This window comes from Argopecten irradians, chromosome 4, assembly GCF_041381155.1.
Source record: "Argopecten irradians isolate NY chromosome 4, Ai_NY, whole genome shotgun sequence".
NCBI classification, from domain to species: domain Eukaryota; kingdom Metazoa; phylum Mollusca; class Bivalvia; order Pectinida; family Pectinidae; genus Argopecten; species Argopecten irradians.
In genome coordinates this window covers 35,851,346-35,874,648 of record NC_091137.1, presented here as the reverse complement: position 1 = coordinate 35,874,648, position 23,303 = coordinate 35,851,346, and the positions used below count along the sequence as shown (strand labels likewise).

The 23,303-nt window shown below is 33.7% G+C and overlaps 1 protein-coding gene across 2 annotated transcripts in view; it reads left to right on the top strand.

Annotated features, from left to right (window-relative positions):
* Nucleotides 1–23,303, top strand: part of LOC138322491 (uncharacterized) — a 59,697-nt gene that overhangs the window by 29,832 nt on the left and 6,562 nt on the right. Inside the window, exon 1 of one of the 2 annotated variants that reach the window (XM_069266513.1) lies at nucleotides 7,006–7,215. The exons of the other annotated variant lie outside the window; for it this stretch is intronic. Coding sequence (XP_069122614.1) covers nucleotides 7,207–7,215 — 9 coding nt within the window. The 5' untranslated portion in view covers nucleotides 7,006–7,206. Of the gene's footprint in view, nucleotides 1–7,005; nucleotides 7,216–23,303 lie in introns of those variants that run through there. 2 annotated transcript variants of the gene reach the window in all.

Sequence of the window (23,303 nt, the reverse complement as noted above, 5' to 3'; positions counted from 1 at the left end):
GTTAATTCGTCTGTTCCTGTTTGAATAGACAAAAATAACCATCTGTCGACGGTGTATCACCTTTAAGAAATCATTTGATAACCGATATTGAGAGTTTCTGGTTTTAGTTCCTATTCTTGTAGTTCTCGGTTTTAATTTTAACAGATAACAATTGATCGTCTTCGATAAAAAAATATTAATTATATTGTTTATCAGTACAAATTACAAAAGGTCATCCTCATTAAATAAGGTCTAATTCAATTTCACGAAGATCACGATATTACAACGATAATTGGTCTTAATTGGTATGTCAGCGTCCAGAAGAGTGCAATGCCCTTGGCGTTATATGAAAATGAATGTAAACCTGTAATCAAGTTATGATACTTGGTTAAGATAGTTCAGTCTACTAGCCGCTGTCTATAAAGGTTAGCAATTAAATATTCTAGTGAAATCGAAGACAGGGTTGATGTAATGGGAGCCAATGTGTCTCTCTGACCTCATCCCTGTATACGAAATCATCTCATTATGCCTTACATGTGATGTTTACTGTCATCTTGTTTGCATGGTAGTTAGACATACTCAAACCCATCCGAGTGATCAGTACACGTTCACCGACAGATAACCTATTTATGAAGCTGTTGGCGACAGGAAAATTAATTACTGTTCCCTGACTAATATTTCATCGTGATATGAAATTGTTTAGTTCACTACCGAGAGGTAATAACTGTTTTGTAGACATTGAGAAATCTGGAAGTTTTTATAGAACGTATTACATGTTTCATAAGCATCTGCGACCTTGAAGCGTCACGTCATACAAATAATGATTGTCACGCGTTCAGTTACATAACATATAAGTGGAAGAAGAATGCCTTTTGAGTAGTGTTAACACATATCTATGTCGCATAACCTTACATTAATATTGGTGATACTAGGTTCGCGGAAGCAGAGTTGTGTCGCGAGTTCGAATCCCATGTAGGGCATGCGCAGTTGCCTGGTACTGACCGTTGTCGGTGGTTTTTCTCCTGGTATTCCGGTTTTCCTCTACCATGAAATATGTTTCTCCGTGTGCATCGGTTTTCCTCAACCATTAAACCTGACACGTCCTTACATGAACATGGCTGTTAATGGGACGTAATATCAAGCAAACAAACAAACAATAATGCTATATAGTCGGTATTCTTTGTGGTACCGGTATTTTCGTGATTAAGATGGACATTGGACATTTATATTGTCTAGAAACACAATAAGCGAAAGGGTAATTAATGGATAATTCACTATCATTTTCTTGCAATTCAAGAAGACATAATTTTAATTAGATCAATTTTCTTGCTTTTCAGTAAAATCTGAAATATATTACCACAATAATAGCGTTTATAACATTGTCATTCATTGTAATATCAAAATCTGTATTGTTACTTAAGCCAGCTGAGTTTTTCTTTACTCAGATTATCTTATCATACAATGCATGCTTTAATGCTTTTGTAAAAAGCATATTCACTGCCACCACAATTATGATCTTAAACTATATCCAGATTATGGAATACCGAGAGTAACAAAAGACAGAATCTCGTGTTTCAGAGGTGAAAGCGTTATCTGTATTGTCAACGGAATCTGCAACACGAGCAGCTTCTCTTATCAATAACTGATATGTGTAATATGTTATGTGTGGTGTATGGCACCTTTGAGTGATTTCGCGATCTCGACATCGTTAATGTTGAAAGTTAACCACGATCAGGTTAATTGTTTATGATCTCAGATGATTTATTAATGTTTTTAAAGATAGCTTAATACTTAAATAGATATTATGTATATTTGTTGTAACAACATCAAAAACGTAAGCTTTTGATGTATTAGTTCTAGAAACTTATCTAACGATATGATGATACCTGAGAGCAGCTATAAATGGTTATGGCTGAAGGAAACAGATGGATAATGGTGGCAAAATAGGAATGAACCTTCGTTGTTAGCACAGCGAACCATTCCCAGTTTTGAGCTGTAATTCGTCTTATTGGTATGAACATACAACCATGTTTATATATAATCCGCAAACGTAAAAACGTCTTATTTCAACATTTACAAAATATGCAAATTGAAATGTTTGTTTCACAACATCGTGCACAACAACATACAACGACGTTTTACTTGTAAGTGAACATTGGTTTTTTGACATCTATCGGTACGTCAAGGACATATTCATAACACAGTCAACCCTGTCTAAAGATAATACCGTAATTAAATTGGTTTAGAGAGAGGAGTCTTTTAGGGACAGCAATGGCCGAGTTTGAATCCTTGCTAGGTTAGTTGCCAAGAACCGTAGACCGGTGGCTGTTCTGTAGGAGCTCCTGCCTTTCTCAATCGCCTTAACCTGGCACGACCATAAAACAACCTGGCTTTTTATAAGACGTTAAAATAATCAAACAAAACTATTAAATACATGGTATCTTATATATGTATCATATGTATGTAAAATTGCGTCTGTTCTCAAAAGACAGGTGTCTTTTATATAGAGTTGTCCTTGATACCAGCTTTAACTTTTGATAAACATGTAGATTTGTTTAAAGTGAAGCGGGCTATTTATATCGGCTAATCAAACACATTCATATGACCACGTAATGAAGTACGACTCTTTTGAACATGACTAATTTAAAAGAGTATTACAGACTAAATGTAATTTAGTATTTATAATAATTCTTTAGATCTCCATGATTTTTGTTTTTATGTTTGATTAAATTAACGTCCAATTACCAGCTAGGGTCATGTAAGGACGGCCTTCCATGTATACGGCGTGTTGCGTGTATAACGTGCGCGGTGTGTGTTTTGGGAGAATGCGGTATATTCGTGTTATGTCTTCTTGTATAGTGTTATATCACTGAAGCATACAGCCGAAAATACCAAGAAACATACCCGACCCGGACACATTATACTAACAACGGGCGAACCAGTCACTTAACACTGAGCGCTAAGCAGGAGCAGAAAATACTACTTTTATAGACTATAGTTTTGTGTGTCTCAGACAGGAAAGAGAACCAAAAGCTTACGTCACAGGAAGAGGATTACAGCTATATAATTCGGCAAAAGTGTGATATTTCAGAAGTTTTATTGTTAACGCTGTTGATATGATATAACAATCTCTTTTATCATAACCAGAAAATTATCGAAAGAAAATAATTATACCATTTGATTATTTCACCTGTAACTTGGTAATTTCAAATAGGCTTCATTTACAATATACCTTTCACTCTTCGAAATACAAGAAAAAAACATAAATCCCGAATATATTGCAGTTTTAATGTTTCGGTATTGAGGACACCTTTCAGTATTCCTAAACATGATTCCATGTATCGCCACCATGTATATAATACCACAAATAATGGGAAACAGGGAGTTCCACATTCACAAACACTACTTCTGTAGAGTTTAAGGTCTATTGGTGGTACTTTATAACCTCTACGTTAGTCAGTATCGATCACACGCATAGCTTTACAACGTAATAAATTAACTTTGCAAACGTTTTTCTGATTAAGAACATAACATTTTCTTTTAACACGTACACTTGCAATAACTGAGTCATTAGATTGTCTAAGGTAGAAAGAACCTTAGATTTCAATCGTTCTCGGTGGTCTGACTTCAAGAAGCTAACAAGATTGGAATTGAATCAAATCGAGTTTACTGTTATACTTGAAAACAGTATTTTTCACTCTTTCGAATCGTATATATTCGGTAATCACGTTAAGCGATCCATGGCTTTGTCAAGTAGGAATTAACATTGGAAAGTGGCGCTTTAATGATATTTTAATACATTGTATTTGATCCTAAGAGAAAAAAATGCCGCTGTAATTTAGTACTTATGAGTCAACTATCGGTACAATTCTTATACATACATGGCTGCATTTTGTGCTTAAACCTAAATTTCACCTTTACTCAGTTTAAACATCTTTCCTATAGGTGTCTGGTTACCATCATTGAACATTCCACAATTGGGTTAAACATGTGTCTTTATAAACAAAACGTATCCTAACCGATATCTCTAATGCATTTTTAAAGGCAAATGTGACAAAATGGTTCTAGGTCACATATTAGAGACCCACTCGGGCGACGTGCCTTGCTATGGTAGGTGATGTCTATACAGCAGTGGTTTATTTCCTTGTACTCTGACTCACCTCCATCGAAAAAGGCTGGTATCTCCAGGAATAATCATTTTTTTAGGAAATGCTCAACAAAACCGAAAACTAAGTCAATAATTGCATACGAAGTGATGATAAAATAAACTAGTAATCACTTTGTCTGGTTGACAAAATTGAAATATCTGGGGTTTTTAAAACTTGATTTATTAGTATTGTTTGTCGAGTGTAAGACAAGAATAAATTAAATTGTAAAAGATTTGTCTCATATAAATAATGGTCGTCATAGTTGGTCGTATTCAGTAGTGTCGCTTACAAGGTATTAAAGATACAAATCATATAATATTACAGATATTAGTTCAGGCAATATGTAATACAGGCATGTTATCAAATGTTTCTCAAATTAATTTGATTCAGTTCAGGTTCCACAAACCCTAAAATAGTCCAACCGATCCCCCATGAAGCACGCTTATTGAAAATAATGGCTTAACGACAAAAGGACATAGATTCTACTCTTTACATCATGGTAAAGTTCTATTTGTTTTAGAATTATATACTTAAACTTCTTTTTTAAATTTCATATGAATAACATAAACAAAAGCTATACAAATACTACATTAAATTGCATTAGTGATTCTGAAACACAGTATTGCTTTAAAATCATGTCAAACCCATGCCGACAAGTAAGAAAAAAATATCAATCTGAACCGTAGGCAAACATATAAAAATAATCAAACAATTGATCAATTCTATGTTGTTGATATATTTTACTTTTTGTAAATTTTTGATTTAAAATGCTATCAGATAAAAGATTGGTTTTTTTCCTAAGCATAAGCATGTCATTGAACCTATAGTGGCTATAATTGTAAAACCAGATCTAGTTTGTAGAATTCCTAATGCGATTATCCCATTTATCAATTATAGAAAGTGTGAAAATGTTGCAGTTTAAAAATGCGTCTATCCTTTTTTCTAAGCGCTATTTTAACACATTATGGCCTGTGATATATAAAGATGGATCGGATTAAGCGGATAAGGATGGATAATGAACAACTGATAACAGCGATAGAAGCTCAATCGGATACGCGTTATGGCACCTGCTGAATCCTAGGCTAGCAGCTCGTAGTTAAAGCTAAGTGAATCCACTTCATAAAGCCTGTATTATTACCTTTACTTCAATTAGCTGAAGTGTCGGAACCAACCGATCGTTGAGACATAGGTGTCTGTGGCACATCGTTATCGAATATATTGCCATGTCAACCTAACATAATTACAACGAAATACAGTGTGGGCTGAATGGCCAGCTTAAACATACAGTCCTTAAGTTAAAGATCTAAAATCCTGATAAAGGTGCAATAAATTTGAAAAACATACTCGCCTATCGTCTATATAATGTAGCCGACAGACCGATTCCATGTTTTACCTGCTGTTGTCTGTTGTTCAAGACGGAATGATGCAGCCTGTAGGCTAATGTATTGCAACATCATATAACTGCATTGTTTGAAAAATCTGTGTGGCAAAAATAACACAATTGGCATTAAAATTACTGTACTTTTAAATGTTTTGTTTTAATGTTAAACTAAAGATAAACTTTGATAAGCTTTCATTTTTTCAATTCTGTTCTTCATGAATACGCAAATAACGACTGCCCTTAAAGGTATATGTATTGCTCTATAACTGAAATGTACATGGTGACAATTTTAACTACATCACCTGTTAGGGAAAAAATAATGAATGGACATGAAAGATAATGTACTTCTATAGGAGAATATCAAGTCCTAAGCATAAATTGTCTTATTCAAATGAGGTAGGGAATAACATCACCATACAAACTGAAATGAAATCCTATCTTTTACTAAATGCTGTCTAGTGTGGTCATAGACGCGAACACTGTATAAGAAGTCGAAGTTCGGTTTATCAAAATGCAGGAATGTCTAGTCCATTTATAACAAAGAGCATTACAGACTTGCGTTCCATTCGATATCATGACGAAAGAAAGAAGGCAGTAATTCTAGTTCTCTGCACTAAATCAACAAGTCAGACGATATTTGTCAGAAAAGAGTCTGTTTTTGTGGCCATCATAAGCTAATTGCTAAAACAATGATGAGGACTTGTGGTATACACTAGTCAAAATAGTTTTAATTGTCTGCTTGAGATATTGCAAACTGAAGTTTTCTTGGAAATATGAACACAACAGTAATATTGCGTTTGTGTGAAACCTTCTTCTAGAGCTTCATAAAACGTGCCTTTATTTAAAAATACTTTGATGTTTTAAGGATATGACTAGATCATCTTTCAATATACTACTTTCTTCATGCAAAATGATTATCTAAAATACATATTCTGACGTCTTATGTAGCCTGAATTAAATTTTAATGGGCAATGGTACTTGCTGATAATTGTTGCCCAACAATTTGCTATTGTCATACCAAAAAGTATAATACTGTAACCATCTTGAAAGAAGATTGCTGTCTTGTGTAATATGTTATTGGTAGCAATATATACACAGAATAGCGATAGAATTGATAGATTGAGGTTTTTTGGATAACGTAGAAAGAATTCCAATACAAAACCTCAAAGACACAAAAAGTAGATATACGGACATTGTTATAATTTTTCAACAAACTAACCAACCTGATAAACTGAACTATTGTTCGCAGTTTAAAGCCATTGATCAATTTCATGCATAATGTAAGGATGTTTAGTTTCGAATCATTAACTTAACATGTATGAGAGAATTTGTTAATCGATCAATATACCTCTCATAGCGGTAGAGATATCACTACACATTATTATGAATGCTTGCCTGCCTGGCGTGGCCGGAAATCACATGGTATCGGTAACATCACAACGTCACTGAGTGCCTTTTTACGGAGAACGTATATCCCTACGCTTTCCGGGCACTGTATAAAACTACGGGACTCCACGACTGGCTTTGTACGACTTATACATTAAGCTGCCATCTGAAAAACATGCATTGAAATGATACGAAGTAATCCACAGGGACCCATCACCAGCTAGCAGGAACAATTGAAAGACAATAACTTAAGGATCTTTTCTTTGAAGAGGGACTCACTTTAAACAATTTGTGATAATTTTAAATCTAAATATGATAAAGGTAAGTAAATTATATATCTTTTCATTAACTTTTAAAAAGAGTTGACTTTGACTGCATTCAACTTTCTAAATAAATATCGATTTATTATTATAAATATTTCTTTTTTACCCCAACAGATAGTTAATAATGCTTTTTATACAGTTATTTCCTATCAAGAATACATATTTTTTTCTAATTTTAATGTTTTAAAATGCACTTTCAAACATTTGTTGCTGAATAAAAAATCGTAGCAATGACTTTTTATCTACATCAAATATATAATCTTATGATTTTTTTAAATAATTTTTAATGCCATTCCTTTTGCTTTTGATTTAATGATCTCAAACAAAAGTTTCTTCATCGACACAACATTTTTCAGTGATGATATTGCAAAAGGAATAATCAAGCTTTTATGATATTCTGTAGTTATACGTATTGGTATTGACTTTCAAGAATCACCTGACCCGGTCTAAATATGTATTCCCTTTTGAAGAAATTTTCTCTTTCAATATTACTTTTTATCGTATGTTGGAGAAAATCCTCCAAACGTTCAATTCGGCTTTAGAATGGCAAGCGATACTTTTGGAAGAAACATCTTATGGATATAAAGGCAAACATGTTTTGTACATGTTACTTACGCTGTCCTTCGTCTACTTCAGCCCTTTGGAATTCATTTCTGATACGTTTGGCCAATAATTAATACTTTAAGGTGACAATGAAAAAACGCACTTCTCTATGATACTGACTGTCTGAAAGCGTACTGAGCTTTGATACAGAAAATTGACTTGTTCAAAAAATCAGATTCCTGAATGGAGTGTCTGAAACTGCAAGAACAAAATTGTGTAGTCTCTATGGTAATAAAGAGCACGGTCATTTGGCCATATCAATAAACGGTTTCTAGTTGTTGCATTAGACAAAGTTTCATCATGTTAACACACAATTCGCTCACTTACTGCGATTTATTAACTTTTGCATTGATACACTTCAGCATGGGAAAGTTGTTTTATTACTGTAAACTACATTGTTTTGGCGATATAAAAATTACCGCGGAATTTAGCGAAAAAGCTTGAACGCGAATTCAAATGTTTCCCGAATATTTGTATAAACGTACAAACATGAATGCGAAGTTATCAGTGAGAGTCACCGATCGCGATGTAATGTATTCACGAACATGGTGGGAGAAGACGCGGAATGTTTTACAAGCACAAATTAAATGTTTAGAGTAAGTTATGATTGTGTAAGTTCCCGCTGCACTTAACTCTCATAAACACATAATAAAAATGTTAAAGTGTAATATTATGTATAAAAGTTCACATGAAAGAAGCAAGGTTGTAATGCGTCTCTATAGATACATTTTATTTTATTTCGTTGCTTTTTCTGTTCTTTTAATTATGTTATTGTTCACAATGCATTACAAATTGAATTAAACTAAAAGACTGTTCAAACAAGAGTGGTTAAAATAATGAAATTCCGATTCAACGTTTTGAAGAACAATGATTTTTTTTATTAGATTAACGATTAGTAATTAAATACTTCCGAATGTCATTATATGACTTTAAGATGTTAATTTCTTTAATTTTGAACCCTTAATGATACCGGAGTCATTCGTGGGTGTGATAATCATGTTATGATACTGATTCAGTAATAAATCCCAAACATTAAGATATTTTAATTGTGCTTGTAACCCTAAACGTTAATCGAACGGAGAAAGCTATCTGCCCGCTTTTAATTAATTTTAGCGATTGTTTATTACATTATGACAACCCATTTTCATCAACCGACTTTATGGGCAGGTTGTTCGTCTAAAAACAAATCATTAATCTAAAAAAAACGATAAAGAAAAAACTGTCGATAATTACGTCATTCAGTTTTGAATTTAATACGAAATGCAATTGCTCTGCAAAAAAAACGTTCTTTTTAGATATAGTTCATAATGTTTGATTCTACACTTATATCATGTCCTTTACTATCATCATATTAGGTTATGTATTTCCCTGCTATATAATGTTACGTATACCCCTGTTATCATGTCTTATATTAACTTCATATCACGTTCTGTACCCTTAAAATCATTATCATATTATGTAATATTCGATCTATTCTCGTTTTCATGTCTTATATTACCCTTCATACCACGTCCGCTATTACCATTATATCTATATCCTGTTATGTGATGTTCCATATTTCCCCTAATAGCAGGTCATCTATAACCCTCATATCACACCCTTTTTACACTCATATCCATATCCTATTATATCATATACTATATTCCTCAAATATAATGTCATTTATAACCCTTATATCACGTCATTTATTACCCTCCTATCACGTCATTTATTACCCTCCTATCACGTCATTTATTACCCTCCTATCACGTCATTTATTACCCTCATATAACGTCCTTATTAACCCCATTTTCATGTCCTGTCATCCCCTATCATATGATGTGCCATATCCCCTTGATATCATATTCTCTATTATCCTTATATCATGCCCTTTATTACGCTCATAATCATGTAATATCCTGTTATTATATCACATAATACATTTATATCGCGCCATATAACCCATAACAACACTATCCTTTGTGTATTCTCCTATCATCATACCCCGATGTCCGTGACAGACTTCCATGATAAAGATGTAATTATGTTACCTGTAGAACTACTGCCCGCTTACATTGCTTCACATGTATATGGTCTATGAGGAATAACATGAAAAAAACATGTCACAGAATGATATATCATAAGTCTACCAAAAGATTCTATATAATCGAGTTTTGTTCGGAAAAACTGTATAAGGTTTTTGTGTAGCGAAAATGTCAGCTAAAGCTCTAAGTAAATGTATATAACACATCAATGAAAGAAGCGTAGACGCAAATACCAGTAGACAAATGGTTTTGTTTCGACAAAGCTAACACGAGAATAGATGAGAAGAAGCTATTTATCCCGTTTAGATTGTAAAAATAACCAAGGTCGAAGAAATATAGATATATATCACATATAGATAGATATACCGTACAGCCGGTTATTTTCGTGGGGATGACATTTTCGTGAAACAATGTTATAACCGCGAACATTTTATGCGGGAAACATTAAGACATGGTTATATAGCATTAAAGCGATATCGCGCAAATTTAAAACCGTTAAAATTTTAGATCAAATCGCGAAAATTATTACCCGTGATAATAACCTACTATCAGTTTCATTAAACTTATTCGGCTTTCTGATGTTGACGACCGGTGTTTAGAGATGTGATATAAAACAAAGAAATGAAAGAGGTCATTAAACTGTGTATTCATTATAAATTCCACAAAAATGTATGACAGTTATCAGCATGAGTCGATTTTTTTACAACATTTTGAAATAAATTGCCCAATTTTCATCTCAAAGCACTTATTTTTCTAGTTATCAGTCTACATTTAGTCTTAGAATTACCAGCGTGCTAATTTGCCTACGCGTAGGCGATTTATGTAGGTCCAGATGCTAAGACATAAGCTCTAGATTGTAGTTTTTCGTTCTCTAGATTCACCATATTTTTTGTTATCAATGTTCTGTTATCGGCTATCATATCTTAATTGTTATGTTGATGATGTTACGTCATTGAATAAAAAAATGAGTAAATAGGTTATATTTTCCACCCAGACTAAAAACGGTATATAATTTTGTTCAAAAGATACATCGCTTTACACCTCTTAGATTAATCTCTATCGCACATTGTCATCTGTAATAACATTGTCTATAATTCCATTGTCCACTGGCAGTTTGCGCTTTCGTCCTTGGCGTTGACTTCGGCCACGTCCAGACATTATATTAACTATAGCCTCTTCATAGTAATCTATTGGGTGTACACGAACGAACAATGTGGTACCTAATGAACAGCTGCAGTCAACTATTGTGTAGTCAACTATTGTGATACATGATCAAACTAATTGATACCCTTTTATTTTGAATATTATGGCCTATTTTTCAATTTCTAAGGGGATCGTCAAAGTAGGTGTGGTGAGGAAATTATTCGCAGTTGTTCACAGACTTGCATCTAGAGCTCTTGATTGACAATTAAAGGGAACTGAATAGTACTAATTTCAAAGACACTCATGTATGAAAAATATATTCAAAATACTTTACAAGACAAAAAAAATTAAATGTAAAAATAGAATATGATCGCTGTTCAAACTAAAGATCAAAGAAACAAGATCAAAATAAAAATGAAACATAAAGTGTACGTAGATGAAGTGGATAACACACCTAGGTTCTGCGGTGGAGTAAGCGTTGTCCAATTTCATTTGTCCTGGGAATTAAAAAAAAACTAAACCCTGTTCAGTGAAAATATCAAATGAGAATCCGCAGAAAGTAAATGGAACCAGCAGATGTATACAGAACCACACCATCCAGGCATCCTCATGAGATATCTTCCGAGTATTTACCCTACCAACACTAGACTTTACTATGGACTTTAAATGATATATTTTCAGTTAGATGGAAACTTTTGTTTAGTAATGAGCGCTCGGGGACAAATATCAGACATGCGTTATTGCACTTAAGAAACCTTTTACTGTTTTTGCACATTATTTTGAAGTCTTTAAAAAGTACGTTGCCATTTATCAGTGTTGCTTAAAAACAGTTTTCAAAACATATAATTATGCTTATCTTTTATCTCTTTAAGAAGAAATTAAATACGACTAAATGATGCAGGTGTTTAAAAAGTACATGTGGGAGGGACTCTAAAATGCCTTTTAGTAGTTCTAACTTATAATCCCTCAAAATTATTTTCCATATCTGACAAACATCACATTTTGCACGAATGAATGACGTCAACATTTCCTATCGTGGAAATTCTGAATGTAGCATTGCGTTTATTTTTCATTTTTGTACATTTTATAATACACTTGAGAATGTTTCGAGTAGAAATGAAGATCGAAATTCACATACGAGGATAGTTTTGATGAGACATTTAAATATAACTAAATTTACAATCAATGCTGGGTTGTTGCTATAAACATGAAGACATGATATTTTATTTAGATTGAGTTGCTTTCATTTTAACTATGAAATTTTAGTGTTCGGATTTCTGGAATGAATTTATAAGTTTATATCACAAATAATATGTACTTTAAAAAGACAAATGTGTGGGATGAATAACGTGGATAAATAAATGTAATCGAAAAGTTAAATGAAGGTTATTTAGGGTATCATGGATGTCGATATGTGCAGTTAAGGTTTTAGAAATATATGACTTATACGTGATATACTTTACGGAGGCGAGGTATGACGATGCAAGACATAATGGTATCACTAATAATTAAACTATCGTGACTTATAAATGAATGGATAGGAAGGCGAGAATTATAAAACGTCTACGGTATTCTGATTGTAGTATATTAGATGGGGATCCACCTTTGCAATGTCCATAAGGAATGGTTTTATTTCTGACTTTCCATGTGTAAATTTTGATTGCCTAAGTGCTCTTGGCGTCCCGGGATTCCATTCATTGCTGGAGTACGGCACAGACTGGGTTTTACGACAAGGATTATTTCTACTAATTCAGCAAAATGGTGAAGTATGTCGTAAAACATAGCCCAATATCAGGTCATTCGTGATAAGTATTAAATTATACTTATCGGAAGGGGATATTTCATGTGGCAATTAAATCCTATCTGTTCTAATTGATACTGAGTTAGAAATACTTTTCAAAAAAGATTTGAGGTTAATCTCGGATAATGTGCGCAACTTTTCTATGATTTATAAATAAGGGATGTTGGACATTTTCCATTATTATATTTAATTACTCTGAGTTGGTGTTAAGTTAAGACCTGGTGGTATGTGTCTTGTACAGCAGGATGTAATTTACACAATCTCATCTGAGTAGTGAACATGATACTAAGGTATTACACATGTTCTTCCATTGTCTCATCGCTGAGGATGATGTTAGAGTGAGAACGAATACAGTATGTAATAACCGTAATTGTATTATTGAGCATTATGCCACGTAAGTATTTTTGCTGCCCCAAAGTTGGCGAAAGCCACGAATTATCTTAAGAGATATAGTCATTCTATCGTTTTGGAATTGGGCCATCAAATGTTATTTTATAATTTGATTTTTTTTTACCAATAGTAAGACATAAGATTATATATGCAGCCGAGGAGCAATATCATAAGACTTGCTAAATAAAAGTGTCTTTCTACAGGTTTAAGTTTGGATTTGTTTTTCTACAAAAACAGAATTTTGAGGACCAAATCTCAAGAATATATATATATTTGGTATACTTACTTGATCACGTCTTCTTATCAATCTCAGTCAAACATATTTATGTGTTTATTCCTCGGTGAGAGTATGGCGCTATTTAACGAGTGTCTGCTTAATGTGGTAACGAAAGTTTTTAACTTAGAGAATGTGTGGCGTATCAACGATCTTTGGTTTCATTCTAAGGTGTGAGAGTGTTATGTTTTCTACTATTGTATGTTTTGCGGTTAAGGGTTGTTGTTATTTTACATACAGATGATGAAACGCTACTTCCAGTGTAATCACGTGTCATACTGTGGCGTGGACGTGTGTGACGCTTCCTGTAGCTGCGTCGTTTTGCTAAACTGTGATTGTATATTATATGACTCTTTTCCTTGTGTCCTTACGTAACGCTCTATAGCGTGTGACCTTTCAAATTAAACAAGCGTCCAAGTGTTTAAAAGATCATTCCTTCTATTTTAAACAGTTTGAGAATATAATTTTCCTCCACGCCTGTATTAGATGTGATTTTGTGGTCCTTGAGTGTCAATTTACGTTGTAGGAGTATAGGACACACGCACTAACGGCATGTGTGTTTAGAAACTGTGGTTGCCGATTATGTGACGCTTTATTGGGAATTCCTACGTCGGATATCATAGAAATACAAAGTACAACGCGTCCACCGAGCCTTTTTTTTTTCCACGATGGTCTGAAAGTGTTTAGGTCTGAAGATACCATAAAGCGGACAAATTTTGCGGTACTAATTTTCTTTCTTCTAAAACTCGCGAATTCTTAACTTCTACTAAATATTTAAAAAAAAAAAATTCGCTCATTATTTATTTAAGTTAATAATAAAGAATGCTGAACTAACGATGTCAGTAATTTCCTAGATATGTGAATTGTAAGAGCTGGTGCACCTCGAAAAGGAACCCCGGCGAATATAACCCTTTAAGGTAACCGTGAATATGAATCCCGCCGCCCCACCATACTGTATTGTAGCCGACAGTGGTTCGTGATTCACTAGCATCCTTACTTGTCGCGTAGTCGTGACGATAAGATACTACTGTTGAAGGTCGAGACGCAAACGTTGTTGAACAAGACTGGTAATCTATTTATCCCCAATTAACCTTATATTGCGGTATTGCAAAGGTTACTCACATCTTATGCAAATTCTGGTCTCTTAACAACTGCCTTCAAAGCAAAAGTGTCAATGGGAAACCTAAAATTACAAGAATCAAGTGCCTGACTTGATTTACATAAAGGTTTATTTGAAAACATGAATGTTATATTAGGCTCTGTGCCTGTGTATACACAAATAATCGATGTAATTTCGTTGATTTTTATTTCTGCTTTATTTTTATGATCGTCGCAACAGAGGCAATATCTTCTTTTCCATGTAAAACGGATCCAATTGAAAATAAAAAAAATCAGTTTCTGTTTTAATATAAATGGTGTTTGGTAAATTGTCTGCTTTTCAAGATTGTTGATTTGTCATGAAAGTCAAAATGGTGGTGATATTTTCACAAAAAAAGAGCTTTTAGTGTACTGTTGATTGATGGAGGTCCATTATCAGTGCCATGCTGGTTTTGAGATGGTTGTTTTGATTATCTTAACTGCGATTCCATAATTAATTGCTCTTCATTATTGCTTTCTGATGTCAAACGAAAAGAATCATGCATGTTTTGCATTTATTTGTTAAATGGACTGACGAACTGAAATGTCTCGTTGGTGACCCTTATTCTTTTTAAAAAAAAACAACAACAAAAACAAAACGTAAATTTAAAAAAGGAATTAAAATATCTAAAAAAATACTTAATAGTACCGGAAAGGCTCATTTTAGAGGACAACCGTATATTTCAGATATAAAAAATGAAAACAAGAATATTTACATAAGAGAAAAACAGACAAAAATAATCTTACCTGAGCTTAAGAGAAAAAAAAGCAATCGAAAAAGACTAACCAATACGCCAATTGGTATTTATTCATCAAGTGATAATGAAAATATGACTGATTGAACTTTTGGTGTGTATTGTAAGACGTTTCTACAATGTACATTGTACATTTACCATATGTGGATATTCAAATCCAAACAAAAAGCTGCCTTGGTAAGTTATACACTTGCATTCTTTAAAACCAAAATTTGAGCACTCAATAGATCATTGTATTACTTGTTATAAATTACAATTTGAGGCATTCAAATTACATGTGCCATTGCCTTGTAACAATAGACCTACTTACCTAATCTCTAAATTACTCTGTAATGACAATAAATGATACATTAAATTGTTATCTTGGAATACTTATCTCCATTATCTGATAAGAGCGTGTTCACTAAAGTACATCTGGAATACTGATTGGTATGAGATTGGTAATAATGATCTAGGTTTGCTCTGCATCACCAAATACTTTCATGGGATTACTGAATTGTTTGAAGAGAGTTCTACATACATAGCAATTGTGCTTGGAATTAAACACGTACTTAATTTTCCTGGTATGTCTTATTTTTAATATTTTTGGGACAACTTTTAACATACATGTATTATACTTTCTTCCAAAATGTCATTATTTGATACAGTACATTCATCTATTTGGATGTATTTTTTATTTTAGTGGTATTTATCTATTTTTCTTTTTTTTATAATTTAATATCGTAGTGGCGCAATCATGTAGATTTGATGATTATGTATACGTAGGGTCTTTTTTATTATTACAATAATTCTAAGATCAACGCAAACATATATTTCGTACGGCAATATATGGCCATATTATATCTACATTCCGCGGTTTATCAAACACATTGACATTATCCTGGAATCACTGTAGTGATTCGTTTCATTTTTATCCATTTGTGTGACGACTAACACTTTGCTGATGGTTAGGCGATAACTTCATGTAACTGTACACGGGGTCTGTTACAGATCAAAGCATTGCAATGTATGTTTATTTTTATCGGAAACATGTTTCGGCTATCAGGTGGTGTATTTATCACAATAGCAAATTCTAACAGATTAAAGTATGTAAGCCTCACGTACATATTATGGACGTTTAATACTCAACAATATAAGCAAAACCATCTGTTCATATGGAACCATTTTATAGATTGCCCTCCAAGCAGGGATTTCGATTTTTTTCGAAGAACTCTATTTGTTTTCTTCTAAGAAATCATTGAGCCATTATATTAACCAGCAACGACATAACAGGCGCCGAGGTCAATTTATGGGAGGATAAACACCTTTAGAACGTGTATCAATAAGCGAAGAATTAAGTGCATGCATCTGATTTGAAACACTTCACAAAAAACATCAATATGAAAGTGAAATCAATATACATAAAGTAACAATTTGGCAGAGTCGCAAAACTGTTATTAAATTGAAAATCGTTCTGAACGTAATTTCACTTTTCCTTCATGATCTTGTCGTAGATTTAAATCTAATAATTGAAAATTAAATACTTTGTTAATTTCTTTCATCGTTTCATTAAAAAAGACATCAAAGAATGTATTTGCGTGGGAAAGCAAAACATCTCCGCAGTTTTTTCTGATGGTAATATTGTAAAAGAAAGCAAGTTAGTGAGATCATAGTAAAGCATGGAATACCTAAATTATTTTTATACACTATCCTTCGGGGATTAAGATGATAGTTTCAACTTTGGTAAAAAGCACCATATCATATTAACATGAAGACGATTCCGGATAAAATATTAGATTTTAGAAACGAATCGGTGGGCATATTTGTATAGTAGTACCACACGATTGTTTTTCCTGGTATAAAGAAGTTCACAAAGTTCCGTTCCTTTTTTTTTTTTTTTTTTTTTTTCTTTTTAGATATTTCTTTGATTTAAAATATCGTTAACCACCAGAAAGGCATAAAGAAACACTTCAGAAGAATATAATATGATATACAATTATCGACCTAATTCTAAGGTGGATACGGTGAGTTATCATCCCGAGTAAGTCGAGGGTATATCACTTTCGAGGGTTAATAATTAACCATTTCCATCTGAAAACAGTAAAACAACTGAAAACAGTGTATATGAAATTTAGAGTCCTTTCAAGAGACTACACTGAAACTGTCATGATGATCTTTAACAAATAGTTGCTTTCCCAAGAGTAGATAATCAATAGTAATATATGGTACAATGGCGTAGGAAGATGGGGATGGGGGCAAAGGTCCTAAATATTTCGTAACAACCCCCCCTCGGGCGCGCCGCACCCACCGGAGGTAATTAATGGATATACTTTTTTCATATATCATTACATATTATCCTTGTACATTTTCTATAAACAGTGGTGTCGCTAAATTAATGAATACGCAAATAAAGGGTATCCCCTCTGAAATAGTATGATAAAGAACGACTGTGATGAGTTTTACGATCGAATTTGAGGATTTGGCGAGCGCCGAAGGCGCGAGATTTTGGTGTTTTGGGGGTCCGGGGGGGGGGGTCCCCGGGAAAAAATACGATTTAGAATGGCAGAGATGAGTTTTACGACGCATTTTGTTGACTTTGCGAGGGCTGAAGGCGCGGAACTTTGGTGTTTGGGGGTTCGGGGGTCTCCCCGGGGGAAAAATTTAGATTTAGAATGGCTGAGATGAGTTTAATTATGTATTTGATGAATTTGTGAGTAACGAAGGTGTGAGATTTTGTTGTTTATGGAGTCCTGGGTTCTCCCCCGGGGACAAAAATTAAGATTTAGAATAGCTGAGATGAGTTTTACGATGTATTTTGATGAATCTGCGAGCTCCGAAGACGCGAGATTTTGTTGTTTGGGGGATCCGGGAGAAAAATATATTACAATTTGGAATGGTTGAGATGAGTTTTACAATGTATTTTGCTGATTTTAAAGCGTTCTTAACACGGTAAATTTTCGATTTAAAGTTACCTGCATTTAGAATTGATAATTGTGAGTTCGTCAAATCATTATGCAACCCTGCTCGATCTGAACATACCGGATTCACACTATCGGCACATTGTTGTGTAACTCAAAGTAATAATGAATTGAAGACATATAAATAAATTAATCTTTTAAGAAGCATTTTTTAAAATAGTATATTCCCTTGATGGATATTTTTAGTCTTGTTCGTGTGCATTGAATTTTTTATTATTAAAGGTTTGAACATGACGTGCTTGAACGTTTAAGGAAACGCGCAGTGCAGCGGAAAATTTTCTAAAATTAAGTACAAAAAATGTGCATGAGGACCTTTTTTTCTTTCAATGTGCATATTTAGAACATTTCACTCGGCGAAAATGGGGGAGGGGGGGGGGGGGCAAAAAGACATGTTTGCCCCCACCCCCCCTGCCCCCCGCTTCCTACGCCCCTGTGGTAGATATAAAAAATCTCCATGTTTATTTTTCCGCTCGGTAAATCGGAAGGTTACTGCCCGTCAGGCATTCTTGCTGTTTGCTGTTAATCCCAGGTAATTGGCGTGACGTTTCCGAAACATATAGAATAACATACAGCTGTTTAAACAATATGAACTAACCTATCAACAAACGTATTTGTTTAAAGTTTGCACTTAATATTTAAGTACATACAGATAACAGAGTGTCAATAAACATGAAAATTGCATTACTCGACCAATCAGGTACACGAGAGGACGTCAAATGGTTAAGACCAGCTAGCACGTTATGTAGTAATTGACCTCCTCTGGCTGTTGATATGTTATTGCGTCGCCAGAGGGGTAAAGACAAAAAAAACACTTAAACTGTGCTTACCATCTCTCATTTTACTGATGAGAGAGATGAAGAGTATGAACAGGCATTTTATCTGAAGGTGATAGAAATGTCAATGTAAAAGTGAAAGAGAGACAGAGTCTCCGGGCAGATACTAACATGACTAGTTGATTTGTCTGGGTAACGCATTTACAGACCTTCCCATAGCTGGAAGAATTTTGCGACGTTATGCCACTCGGACACCTTTGTGTCCATGATACACTTATATAGTTGGTCCGTAATGCGATTTCAATGTTTGCTGGAAGCAATTTGCACATACTTGTTTTAGAATTGATCTTCATTTGTAAAAGTGTAAATAACAACACTTTGTTAATATTCCCCGTCAGAAACAATTAGAAAACGCCTCTGCATCAATATCAGACAATTAAGAGTTAGATGGAGAGTGACATTTAAAACAGTGATAAGACCTTATACCAGTCATATATGTAACGTGTTATAGAGGGCTGCAAGGTACACATCATCAACAGTCACAACGAAGTCGGCACAAAACCACGATTTCGAAAACAACTCCATTTTCTCTTAGTTTTAATAGTGCTTCTAATATTGCTAGATTCGATATTTTTTGTGTTCGTTATTTAAGCCCTGACATCCAGTCACACATGCATCCAAGATAAATACATATGCCTCGGAGTAGGGAAGATGTCCCTGTGCGCTTTCAAATTTGATCGGGTGACTTTTTGATGGCGCGTGTGTTAACAATAGGTGCTATATGTAATTTGCTCCCTCATTTATATGGAAATATTAGTTTTATAGACACCATTAAGCTAAGCTTATCAATATATAAGTGTAATGGTCAATAATTTTATGCGATAAGCTAGACTAGGAACCTCAGATTACAAGCCAAAGGTAACTGCGTTCAGTGTTGTCTTTAATGCTTTCGTCGTATCATGAGGGAGATAATGACATTTTTAAACGCCTTTAGGACTTTACAACAATGCTGATACATGATATTTTCTTTAAATGTTAGACATAATATCATCAACCTTATTATGCACTTGTCGCTCGTTCGTTTCCGCAATATTAGTCATTTTGAAAAGAAAAAAGTGCAGAACATTTCAAATTTGCCTCTTCAGGATAAGTCTCATTGGCCGAAATATCTTTCGATATCAACAAGCCCTGCAAACTTCTGTAACAACGATATGCCTCGTGGGAACATTCTCAATATACGTGACTCGATATAGATTTTATGCAGAGTTGTTTCAACGATGGAGTAAATATCTATTCGTCAATCTCAAAGGACTCTTGGGAAGACTAGCGATGTATTCATCACTAGTATTTGGAGTTAATGCCTCGGAATAGACACTGTAAAACTTTTAAGGTCTAAAACCACTTCTGACATTTGTATATTTTAAGATGACATACACCTAAGTGGATCAAAAGAGATTTTATTATCGTTTATATTTTATCATTTTCCATGAAATATTTACTGGTGTAAAGTTTCTCTTCACGAAGAAATCTTGTAGAATTCATCCTAACAAAGAGGGTATTGTTTCAAACCGCTTAATCCTAAATTGGATAGGATCAAGAATATAGTATAACGTTTGTTATGCTCCTGCTATGAAAAAAGGGCATATAGCATTTGCCATATCGGTCCTGTCCCAGATTGATGTATGGAGGGGTTGGACATTGTTTTCTATACACTAGGTATGGATGTATTAATACTAACAATTCGACGTAATATTTTAACTGAAATATATTCACACACATAACACCATTTGCCATTGGAAGCCCAATTCCCTCTGAAAAGAGAAAATATGTTTCATTTCTTATTACAAAAAGGCTTTCTGTTCACTGAGGAGGAAACCAAATACCATTGGAATAGAAAAATATACTACATTTCCTATGAAAATACAGATTTTCTGCTCACTTAAGATAAAAGTTCTGTCGTGGATATAACTTGATAGCTTAGAAATTGGTGTCATTTTGCTGTATCGACTGTATATCTTTTCTGCTCTTGGTGGGACATTAATATTTGTATACTATTGAAGACTATTTGTATAGTTTCTGTTTTATCGATGTCCTTACATTGTATAAAAAGACTGATTCCCTGATTGTTTATGTAGGATACATGGTTTGAAGTTAATGACAGCTTATTCAAACCAGTTCTACGACAATAGTAGCACTGATTTACAATCATGTAAGATTTACATACAAATACCGTCAGATAAAAACAGAAAACAATAGTGAACGCTTCTAACAAATTCGCCCACAACACTTTTGTTCTCTGTGATACAGTGTTATTAACCAAATGGATGGTTTATAGAAAACGTGATTTGCCTTTAATCCCAGTAATGGACATCAGAACAGTGCTGTAACTTTCCCAGCGTCTTTATTGCTATAATGCCCGGAACTTATTAGATTATCATCTACTAAGGGATTAACCAAAGCGAGACTGTTTTCTCGAAAAGGTATACCAAACCTTGGTCTTTACTGAGTATATTCGTATGATAAAAGCCAGATGCATGGCCGATATCTTAAAAAGTAATTATCTTAATAGGTTTATATAATCGGTTTGGCGAGCTGGAAAAGTGGTATTTATGAAGATTGGTATATTAGAATAATAGTAATATTTTCCAATTGAGATGTTACTTTTCATTGTGATCTATGAACCATTTCCGGATTACAATAGAAATGTTGTATACAATATTATAGAACATCCATCGTTCCGTAAGTCACACAATAGCACATAGACAAAGGAGAAAGGTAAACTCACGGAAAGCATTCATATCATGTGACTCCAGCATAGATCCACTGGTATCTTTGTGATAACCATATTTCTTTAACAAAAAAAATATTTAATATGGCAAATGTATCTTCACATAAAAAGGATATATTGATGAGTTAAATAAAATATTTTACAACTATTTGACAGTATGATAAGGAAAGCATTGCCGTTTGTGTGTTCTGTGGACAACATTATCAATGAATGAAAAACAAAAATGTGATGCGGGTTCTAAGTATATTCTTATGGGGAGAAATAACGATGACAAGATATGTTTAAAACATACGATATAAATCATAAATGAAATAAATAAATGAAAGAATAACTTCGACTCTATACGTCTGATTTTGGAAAGAACATCAAACACGTCTGAATTTATTAACGAATGAGTATCGGAAACCAGATAATTTTTGCGAATACTGCAATTCATTTTTTTCACCCCTAACAACCCTTAATGACGATTTAATTTTACAACTGACAGGTAAAAACTTTAACCCTTTTCAGCTTTAATAAAACAAACTGTGTAGAGATTCATATTCGCGAATCATTATTGCCGTGCACAACACTAAATTTTATCATTCGCAAAATAAATGCGTTACAGTAAATGAATCATGATGGGACAGTTATTAACGATTTATCATATGTAATTCATGGTTCTACAAGGTTACTTGCAATATAGTTGATGTATTTAGTTTAGTGGGCAAATGCAGTTTAAACTTCTGTTGGTATGTTTAGCAAATGCCTAGTGAATTTATCGGCCATGATTATATGCATTAAAGTCAAGTCCCCCGAATCTTTAGCTGTGATGTACAAGAAAAAGATTTTAACGGATAAAGCACCTGCTAGGAGTAATCCATAAAAATATTTCCTGTAAAGTGTTAACCTGGTGTAAAGCCCAAGGCAGTCTCATATAAGGCCCCACGTAAGATTAATGCAAGGCAAATTATTTTCTAGGAAATGATAAAAGCAAACTATTGTTCCACTTATATTAATGATGTTTTTATTATGCATATTATAAACAATTAAATCAGTAACAACCATATAATACAAAGACATAGTGTGACGTTAATCACATTACTGTCTATTCAGTCAAATTACATTACTACAGCAAGGCTTCTAACAGCAGATTTGGTATTGATGTCCATCTTCTAATTCTAATGACAACATATTTTGCACTTTTGTATACATATGCTTCTCTGGTCAAAATATAAACATTTTGATTAAGATTTTTTATGAATTTCTAATCTGTTTCAGTCACACGTAAGCTCCTATTTGTTTTTATAGTAACGACAGTTGTGGATTACCAAGGCTAAAGGTTTTTGTGAACATCCGGCAGAACTTTTTGTCTCAACGCGGGGTCAGACTACCTAATTTGGTATGGGTAGCGCAGCCATGACAAATGTACCCATTGTCAAGACTTTATTTTTGTTTAAGA